Genomic DNA, 11,422 nt, shown 5'->3' on the forward strand with positions numbered 1-11,422 from the left:
AAAAAAAATCTTTGAACAAACAAAAAAAATCTTATTCATTTGGACAAACTACCAAAAAAAATTGGCTAATTAATCGAACTGATACCCCTATTCCAGAAAATGTCACGGAAATAGTACAATTAGGCCAAAATTTCGGTCGCACATATAACAAACGTGATCTTCCTGTCTTCAACCTTATTTCTAATTTTGAAGAAAAAATTTTGAGTTTTCCAAATGAGTCAAGAAATCAAGCTAGATCCGATTTTACCAACCGAGTACTTTGTTTCCCTAAGTACCCCAAAAACAACTTGAATAATTATGTCACCGATCAAAAAATCCGTGAGACCATGAATTTTAAAAAAAATAACCCGGAAATAATGTTTTTAAAAGCTGACAAAGGTAATACGTCCGTTGCTATGTACAAAGACGAGTATAATAAAAAAATGAGACAACAGCTTTCTGACACCACTACGTATAGAGTTTCTAGATATGATTTGTGTAATTCCCTACAAAACAGGGTGAATAAGCTCAGCTTTAATTGGTTTACTTCTAAACTCATAACAAAAAATCTACATCGAAACATTTCTACGTACAATAGTGTCCCTCCACGTGCATATGGGCTTCCAAAAATCCATAAAGAGGATGTCCCCTTAAGGTTAATTGTCTCTTTTGTTAATAGCCCGACATATAACCTAGCCAAAACTATCAATTCATGGCTCACTACTAATATTAAACCTCCCATCTCGAGAGTTAAAGATAGTTTTTTATTAGTCGATAAAATTAAGACATTGATTATCCCGGACAATTACACGTTAATATCCTTAGATGTTATTTCTTTGTTTACGAATGTTCCTACTGTTCTCGCACTACGTGCAATTAACAATCGTTGGGCTACTCTAGAAAATAAAATCCCAATCCCTAGGATTGAACTAGAAAAAGCCTTAAAAATATGTTTTGACTCCGCAATTTTTAAATTTAATAACGAGACCTATGCACAACAATTTGGTTTACCTATGGGATCTCCCCTTTCCCCAATCTTGTCAGACCTGGTCATGGAAGACCTTGAAACCTCTTGCATAAACGATCTAGGTTTTAATTTGCCGTTCTACTTTCGATATGTGGATGATATTCTTACGGCCGTTCCAAATGAAAAAATACATCACATTCTTAATATTTTTAATGGGTATCATCCTAGAATACAGTTTACTATCGAAACAGAAGAGAACAATACCATCAGTTTCTTAGATGTTTTGTTGATTCACAGCAATAATAATATAAAGACAGATTGGTATCACAAAAAAACTTGGTCACAAAGATACTTGAATTTCAACTCTCACCATCCTTTGTCCTACAAAATAGGCACCATCATCAGCCTTGTGGATAGAGCTATAAAACTTGCTAGTACAGAGTTCCAAGAAAAAAACTTGGTGCTCATATATAATGTACTAAGATCTAATGATTACCCTCATGGACTATTACAAAAACAAATCAATAAGAGACGCTCCTACATCAACAACATACTTGACCATAATATTGACTCTGCTCCTGTCGAAGATAACAATAGACCGGCTACTACATATATCCCCATTCCATATGTAACCGGCCTATTCGAGTCACTCAATCGTTTATTCGATAAATATAATGTGAAGTTTGTTGGTAGAAATTCAAAAGACCTGAAATTTGTTTTTGATACCGGTAAGGATAAGATCCCCATAGGCAAACGTTCAAATATAGTGTATAAAATACCTTGCAATGACTGTAATCAAGTCTACATAGGTCAAACGGGTCGACATCTCAACACCAGAATTAGGGAACACCAACGTAATATACATGAGACAGATGAACGGCACACAGCTCTAACGAAACATAGGATTGATAAACAACACACTTTCAATTTTGACAACACAAACATCCTTTGTGAAGAACAAAATTATTACAGAAGATTGCTTTTAGAAATGTGCAACATTGTAGGTCATACCAATACTGTAAATCTCAGACAAGACGTTGAACATTTAAGCAATATTTACAAACCTCTAATCTCTGCCCACACAACAAATATTGTTTAACCTTAACTAATTTTTTTTATTTTTTTATATAAAAAAAATTATTATTTAGGTCCCATTTACAGTTCATTCTACATAACCTTTCGTTCCAAATATTTATTGTTTTTTCTGTATAATGTTTATAATATGTTCACCTTCACTCTGGATTATTGTGTTTTCCCCCATCAGTCGTTATTCACCTGTTGGACCAATTGGTTCAACCAACAATATTTCGTTAGACATGTAGGATGTAATTATAAAGATCTTACCTCCACCTAATTGACACCTGTGAATTAATTTCATTGCTAATTGACTTTTTTCAATAACCTTTTAACACTATGACATATTGACTGTGAAAAAAACATAGTTCTTTAATCTTTTAAATAAATGACTACCAACCTTTAACTCCTACAAAAAAAACAACTGGAAGATTGACATTGTCTACCGTCACTAAAAAGAACACAGTTTCCGCCAATTGTTATTGTGAAATAGACTACATCTTATTACACCTACTTAACTCAAAAGGTAAATAACATCAAAAAACATCCTTATCATAATTATTCATAAGGTTCTTACTATCAACTATGTTTATTGTCTCTGAGAATGTTACTTCTGCAATATTTATGTCCGATTACTATTAGTACCAGTGTTAATTTTTTTAAGTCCTATTTTCCTTTTGTTTGTTTTTTTGACAGTTTTTAAATAAATCGTTCTGAGGAGGGCCCATACCCGGGTCGAAACGTTAACTAAAATTACGTTTTCTTAATTGACCGATCACCAATAACATAATATATTACATACGAGGTCGAGAATTCTTACTCATCATTTTTTATTTCATTACATTATTCACCTGGATTACCTTCATTCATATTATATTATATTAGTGTATAATATAAATATATATAAATATATATATACATATATATGTATATATATATATATATATATATATATATATATATATATATATATATATGTATATATATATATATATATATATATATTCATATATGTATATATATATGTATACGTATATATATATATATATATACATATGTATATATGCATATGTATATGTATAATTTAATTTCCAATTTAATTCTAAAGAATGGGAAATTGAAAAAAAAAAATTTTCTTCCAATATTTTGATTTTTCAAATTTATGTATTATTATTAAAAAAATCCTGAATATTTTTAATCATTCGCTTATTTTTTATTTCATAACATTATTCCATAATTTTTTTCATTTACAATCATTTTTTATTTCATTACATTATTCACCTCAATTACCTTCATTTATATTTTATTATATTAATGTATGATATAAATATATATAAATATATATATACATATATATGAATATATACATATACATGTATATGTATATGTGCATATATATGTGTATATATATATATATATATATATATATATATATATATATATGTATATACATATGTATATATGTATGAGTATATGTATATTTCAATTTCCAATTTAATTTTGAAAAATGGGAAATTAAAAAAAAAAAATTTTTCCAACATTATTTTGATTTTTCGAAATTATGTATAATTATTAAAAAAATCCTGAATATTTTCAATTATTCGCCCATTTTTCATTTTATTACATTTTTTCATGATTTCTTCAATTCACAATCATTTTTTATTTCATTACATTATTCACCTCAATTACCTTCATTCATATTACATTATATTGATGTATGATATAAATATATATAAATATATATACATATATATGTATATATATATATGTATATGTATATGTATATATATATAAGTATATATATATATATATATATATATATATATATATATACATATATATATATATATATAGATATATATACATATGTATATATGTATATGTATATGTATATTTCAATTTCCAATTCAATTTTAAAAAATGGAAAATTGAAAAATAAATTTTTTCTTGCAATATTTTAATTTTTCAAAATTATGTATAATTATTAAAAACATCCTGAATATTTTTGCTTAATCGCTTATTTTTCGTTTTATTTCATTTTTTCATAATTTTCTCCATTCACAATCATTTTTTATTTCATTACATTATTCACCTCGATAACCTTCATTCATATTTTATTATATTAATGTATAATATAAATATATATAAATATATATATACATATATATGTGTATATGTGGGATCTGGATTACTGGGATCCTACGTATTAAAGCGTGCGATGGGTGAAATATAAAAGGATGTTTATTAAGTTTTACAGGTACGTGATTACGGAGATCCGGTTATAGCGCGGTTACAATAACGGTTCTCTAGCGTGTGTTGATTTTGACTATCTGCGAGGTGATGCGAAGGATCTTCGCTCTCGTTTTTGCCCGCTGGAGTGAGGAAAGCGCGCTGAGGATTATTTCCGAAATTGGGCGATAAACGCCGAGCATTGCCTCGCTCTAATACTAGACCGAGTGCGTGTATGTGGCAGGCGCCACATGTCTCCCCTTCTTGGAGAAATACTGTGTAGTATTTCAAGCTGGAAACAGAAAAAGAAAAAAAAAAAAAACTGGCAAGATAAAAATTTGGGTTATTTCTCATTTCTTTGTCTTTTGCGTGCAGGTTTGTTGAGTGCGTGGATGGAGCGTAAGACGAAATTACAGCGCGAGTCGGACTTGTTTTTTCTTTTTTGAAGTCGCGGTCGTTGGGACGTCGTTGTTTGCGACGGGCTGGTGTACGCTCAATGCTGGCGGTCCGGCCGTGTCGTGTTGGCTTTGGAGTTCGTCGAGCAGCAGATACGCGGGTTTCAATCTGTCGATCGAAACTGGCGAGTTTCTTCCACGTAGTTTGACGGTGAAGTATTTCTCGTGCTTGTCGACGACTGGGTATGGGCCGTCGTACGGGGCGGAGAATGACGGTCGCACTTGGTCGTTTCGGATAAAGACGTGTGACGCGTTTGCGAGGTCTTGGTGCACAAAGATGCGCTGGTGTGTGTGGCGCGATGCGGGTTCTGGTGCCAGATCTTGGAAATTCTTCCTCAGCATCCGTACCAGTTCGGGGGCGGTCGTGTCTTGCCTTGAGGGCGCAAGGAATTCGCCTGGCAGTCGTATCGGTTCGCCGAGGACGAGTTCAGCGGGAGTCGCTTCGATATCCTCTTTGTACGCGGCTCGGAGTCCGAGTAGCACGGCGGGAAGCGCGTCGTACCACGTGTCCTCGTGACAGAGTAGCGCTGCTTTTAGCTGACGGTGGAGGCGTTCTACGAGTCCGTTAGCTTGCGGGTGGTAAGCCGTTGTGCGTTTGTGTTTGAAACCTAGGAGTTCCGAGAGTTTTTTGAATAAGGTCGACTCAAATTGTCCTCCCAGGTCTGAAGTAATGCGCAAGGGAATGCCGAAGTGTGCAATCCACGATAGCATTAGCGCGTGAGCGACTTTTTCTGTTGAGCCGTCTTCGAGCGGCACGGCTGCTGGATAGCGCGTGAAACGGTCCACGATCGTGAGGCATTTTGTGCGGCCTTTCGACGGCGGCAGCGTGACCAGATCGATGTGGATGTGTTCGAAGCGTCGAGACGGTGGTTCGAAATTGGCGATGGGCGAGACTGTGTGTCGCGATATCTTGCTGCGTTGGCAAGGCACGCAGCATCGAGCCCACTCGTTGCAATCTTTGTTGATCGACGGCCATACGTAGCGTTGAGCAATGAGGCGTCGAGACGCGCGTTGTCCGGGGTGTGCCGCTGAGTGTAAGGAATGGAACACTCGCTTCCTGAGGGGAGCGGGCACGTACGGGCGCACTGTACCTGACGAAGTATCACAGTACAGAGTCACATCTGGGTCCTGGTAACGGAGGCGTCTGAGGTCGAGCGCGTGGTTGTTGTTTTCTAGCAGTTGGCGTAGCTCGTCGTCTTCGCGTTGAGACTGCGCGAGCTCCTGTGGCGAAACCGCTGCTGCGATCGCGTCGACGCGCGACAGCATGTCTGCTACGACGTTTTCTGAGCCGGATACGTGTCGGATGTCGGAGGTGAATTGGCCGACGAGGTCGAGTCGCCTAAATTGCCACGGAGTTGCGCGCTCGGGACGTTGGTTGAACGCGTGAGTTAGCGGCTTGTGGTCCGTGTAGATGGCGATGTGCCGACCTTCGAAAAGGTGTCGGAAGCGTCTGACGGCTTCGTAGATTGCCTCGAGTTCGCGATCGTACGTCGACATCTTTTGCGCAGAGGGTGATAGTTTCTTGCTGAAGAACGCGAGCGGCTCCCATTGACCTTGGCGGTGCTGTTGGAGGGCGGCTCCGATGGCTCGTTCCGATGCATCTGCGAAGATTGCCCACTCGGCGTTCGTGTCTGGATGCACGAGGAGTGTTGCGTCGGCGAGGGCTCGTTTCGATTTTTCGAACGCGTCTTCGAGCTCGGCGTTCCACGCGATTTTTGTCTTGCCCTTGACCTCGGATCCTTCCAGGAGGCGGTTGAGAGGCGCGAGTGTTTCCGCCGCGTGTTTGATGAATTTTCGGTAGAAATTTATCGTACCGAGAAAATTGCGCAGGCCCTTAATGTTTTCAGGCTTCTTGAGGTTGGTGATCGCGTCGACGCGTTCAGGTAGCGGTTTAATGCCTTGCGCGTTGACTGCGTGACCGAGGAATTTTACTTCTGTTTGACCGAGACACGATTTCGCGGCGTTTATGACGAGTCCGTACCGTCGGAGGCGTTCGAACACGATGCGGAGATGTTCTCGGTGTTGTTGCGCGTCTCGCGAGGCGACGAAAATGTCGTCGATGTACACGAACACGAATGGGAGATCGCGGGTGACGTCGTCCATGAACCGTTGGAAGGTTTGCGCGGCATTTCGAAGTCCGAATGTCATGAACGGGAATTCGAAGAGACCAAACGGAGTGATGATCGCTGTCTTCGGGACGTCTTCGGGCGCGACGGGTATTTGGTTGAATGCGCGCACGAGATCGATGACGGAAAATATTTGGCAACCGTGACAGTTCGCGCAAAAATCTTCCAGATAACGTACGGGGTAGCTATCGGGCGTCGTGCGAGCGTTGAGACGACGGTAGTCACCGCACGGGCGCCATTCGCCGGATTTCTTGGGCACGAGGTGGAGAGGAGACGACCAGGGGCTGTCGGAGCGGCGCGCGATGCCCAGCTTAATTAATCTCTCGAACTCCTCTTTCGCGATTTTCAAACGATCCGACGCGAGACGACGTGCTTTACTCGAGACTGGAGGTCCGTCCGTCGTTTTTATGTAATGATACGTGTTGTGTTTAACGTCACGGACGGCTCCGTCTGGTTTAACGATATCGGGGAACTCGGCGATTATTTTTTCGAATTGCGGCGAGTTGTCGCAAGAGATGACCTTGACCGAGGCGTGATCGATGTGCGCGATCGAGCCTAGCGATGTGAGCGTTGTCGTGGTGTCGATAAGGCGGCGGCCTTTTAAATCTACCGCAATCCCGAAGTGGCTCAGGAAATCTGCGCCGATTAAGGGACGCGTGACGTCTGCCACGACGAAACGCCATGACAGGTCTCTGCGTAAACTGAGGTCGAGTGTCATTGTGGTCCAGCCGAAGGTGTCAATAGGCGAGCCGTTTGCGGCGCGTAATTGATAACCTGTCCTTGCTTTCCGCGCGGGGGCTCCTCCGGGGGGGATTACCGAGAGATCAGATCCCGTGTCCACCAAAAATTGCGTTCCAGTGGGTCTGTCTTTTACGAAAAGGCGGCTGGGTTGCGCGAGGGAATCGGTTTCAGCCATTAACGACTCCCGCTGGCGTTTCCCGGAAATTTACATCCCGCTGGGAAGCACTTCTTCGCGGAATTGCCGAATTTCTTGTGGTACCAACATATGTTCGATGTTGGTGAGAGTCCGCGTGTACTCGACTTGCTGCGTGAACGGCTACGCGAGCGTTCTTTTTTCTTGCTCGTTTTGTTTTGATTGCGGCGGCCTTGGTTTGATAGCTGTTCGACTTGACGTGTGAGTGCGGCTATTTGAGCTTCGAGGCTTGATACCGCCGAAACATTATTGCCTTTGTTTACTTGCTCGTGTACGCGATCGGCTGTCTCGCTTAGCTCGGTGAGCGTTAATTTGTTTTGTGCCACGAGGCAAATTCTAATATTTTCGGGGAGATGTGATAGCCAGCGCGCTTTAAGAATTTCCTCGTCTATGTCAGGGACGAGGCTACGCAGATGGCGTAAATGCGCTGATGGTGTGCGGTCACCAAGGCTTTCGCGGTCGAGGAGCTGTAAAATTTTTGCTTCTCTCGATTGAGAAAAACGCGCGATCAATGCTATTTTTAGCGCTTGGTACGGAAGGGTTACCGGGGGCGTGACGATAAGATTTTCTACCTCCGCGGCGTAACGCGTTGGTATGTTCGATATCGTGTGGTAGTATCGGCCGATTTCCGTTACAATACCCTGCGTTCGAAATTGCGCTTCCTGTTGCGCGAACCAGAGCGCTGGCCGTTCGAGGCAAAATGGCGGCACCCTGAGCCTTACGGGGTTCGGCGTCAGGGCCGGCGGTTGATCACCCTGCATTTCGTTTAGCGTTGACTCTCCTTGGCTCGGTTCTTGGTCTTCTCCCGGTCCTGTTCCTGAGTCTTCCAGAGCGTCCTGGTATATCATTCGCGTGTGCTTCGCACTGCAGCACGAGAGGGGTTTCACTCACTGATTAAGCACTCAAGGTGTCTATGAATTCACTCACGCAGCACAACGTCTCTGGGTGCTCAGCCTTGCGCGAGCGGTGAGGAAAACACGCGGACACTCGTGAAAAGCAGCAATAAATTTTATGCGCGCACTACCACTTGGAGTCTCCGCCTTTGCGGTGGGAGCGAATAATAAGCGCGGCGAAAAGTTTTGGAGTCGATTTCTCAGCGCGCTAAGGGCACACTCGGCGTGGCGCGCGGGCGCGGGAAAAGAATCGCGAGAAACCGGCAGAAATATTCACGCGAGTGCAAAACGTTTCTATATCACGTCGGGGTCACCAATGTGGGATCTGGATTACTGGGATCCTACGTATTAAAGCGTGCGATGGGTGAAATATAAAAGGATGTTTATTAAGTTTTACAGGTACGTGATTACGGAGATCCGGTTATAGCGCGGTTACAATAACGGTTCTCTAGCGTGTGTTGATTTTGACTATCTGCGAGGTGATGCGAAGGATCTTCGCTCTCGTTTTTGCCCGCTGGAGTGAGGAAAGCGCGCTGAGGATTATTTCCGAAATTGGGCGATAAACGCCGAGCATTGCCTCGCTCTAATACTAGACCGAGTGCGTGTATGTGGCAGGCGCCACATATATATCTATATATATATATATATATATACACATATACATATGTATATATGTATATGTATATGTCTATCTTGATTTCCAATTCAATTTTAAAAAATGGGAAATTAAAAAAAAAATTTTTTTCACAATATTTTAATTTTTCAAAATTACGTTTATTTATTGGAAAAATCCTGAAAATTTTTGATTATTCGCTTATTTTTTATTTTATTTCATTTTTTCAAAATTTTTTCCATTCACAATCATCTTTTATTTCATTACATTATTCACCTCAATTACCTTTATTTATATTTTATTATATTAATGTATAATATGAATGTATATAAATATATATATACATATATATGTATATATATATATATATATGTAAATGTATATATATATATATATATATACACATATGTATATTTTGATTTCCAATTTAATTTTGAAAAATGGGAAATCGAAAAAAAAATTTTTTCTTCCAATATTTTAATTTTTCAAAATTATGTATATTTATTGAAAAAATCCTGAATATTTTTGATTATTCGCTTATTTTTCATTTTATTTCATTTTTTCATAATTTTTTCCATTCACAATCATTTTTCATTTCATTACATTATTCACCTCAATTACCTTCATTTATATTTTATTATATTGATGTATAATATGAATATATATAAATATATATATACATATATACATATATATGAATATATATATATATATATATATAATAACATAAGGCTGTCAATTATAATTATAAGAGTGATACTTAGATCGTAATCAAATTTCGTCAAATTGATCACTACTGCAGTACTTTGAATCGAATACACTACATATTTTTGATACTGTAACAACATTGAGTGTAATATCGATTTTATTACAACTATTTTTAATGATTACTAGATCTAAAATGAAAAGCATGGAAATTGATTGTTACTGAACACGTTGACATGCCCACGTAAAACCAGTAAGATGTACACCATGTACGACTGCAGTTGTAACAGTAGGATATCATCGTTTACACCAAAATCAGATACCATATACGACTTGTTACGACGAAATGCTTTACCACTATCATCATTTGACAGTGTTACAAATTCACTAACTGTAATGGTGTTTCTGATTATAAATATAAATTATACATATATATTATATTATATGTAGATAGTATATTATACATATGTATATATGTTTTTGTATATGTATATCTTGATTTCCAATTCAATTTTAAAAAATGGGAAATGAAAAAAAAAATTTTTCTTACAATCTTTTAATTTTTCAAAATTATGTATAATTATTGACGAAATCCTGAATATTTTTGATTATTCGCTTATTTTTCATTTTATTTCATTTTTTCATAATTTTTTCTATTCTTAATCATTTTTTATTTCATGACATCATTCACCTCAGTAACCTCCATTTATATTTTATTATATTGATGTATAATATGAATATATATAAATATATGTATACATATATACATATATATGAATATATATATATGTATATGTAAATGTATATATATATACATATGTATATATACATATGTATATTATTATTTCCGATTTAATTTTCAAAAATGGGATATTGAAAAGAAAAATTTTTCCCACATTATTTTAATTTTTCAAAATTATGTATAGTCATTGAAAAAATCCTAAATATTTTTAATCATTCGCTTATTTTTATTTCATATCATTATTTTATAATTCTCTCCATTAACAATCATTTTTCATTTCATTACATTATTCACCTCAATTACCTTTATCTATATTTTATTACATGAATGTATAATATAAATATATATAAATATAGATATACATATATATGAATATATACATATATATATATATATATGTATATGTACATTTATATGTATATATATATATATTTATATATATATATATATATATATATATATATATATATGTATATACATTATATATATATATATATATATATATATATATATATAATATATATATATATATATATATATATATATATATATATATATATATATATATATATATATAAATATTATATATATATATATATATATATATATATATATATATATATATATATATATATATATATATATATATATATATAAATATATATTTATATATATATATATATATATATATATATATAAATATAT

At 36.9% G+C, this 11,422-nt stretch overlaps 1 protein-coding gene across 1 annotated transcript; it reads right to left on the bottom strand.

Moving 5' to 3' along the window:
• Positions 1-7,745: 7,745 nt before the first annotated feature.
• Positions 7,746-8,612, bottom strand: LOC124309978 (uncharacterized). The gene has a single exon (XM_046773583.1). The coding sequence runs from the start codon at positions 8,610-8,612 to the stop codon at positions 7,746-7,748; it is 867 nt and encodes a 288-aa protein (XP_046629539.1).
• Between the last annotated feature and the right edge of the window lie 2,810 nt (positions 8,613-11,422).

The sequence above is a fragment of the Neodiprion virginianus genome, unplaced genomic scaffold, assembly GCF_021901495.1.
Source record: "Neodiprion virginianus isolate iyNeoVirg1 unplaced genomic scaffold, iyNeoVirg1.1 ptg000075l, whole genome shotgun sequence".
In the NCBI taxonomy this organism is placed as follows: Eukaryota; Metazoa; Arthropoda; class Insecta; order Hymenoptera; family Diprionidae; genus Neodiprion; species Neodiprion virginianus.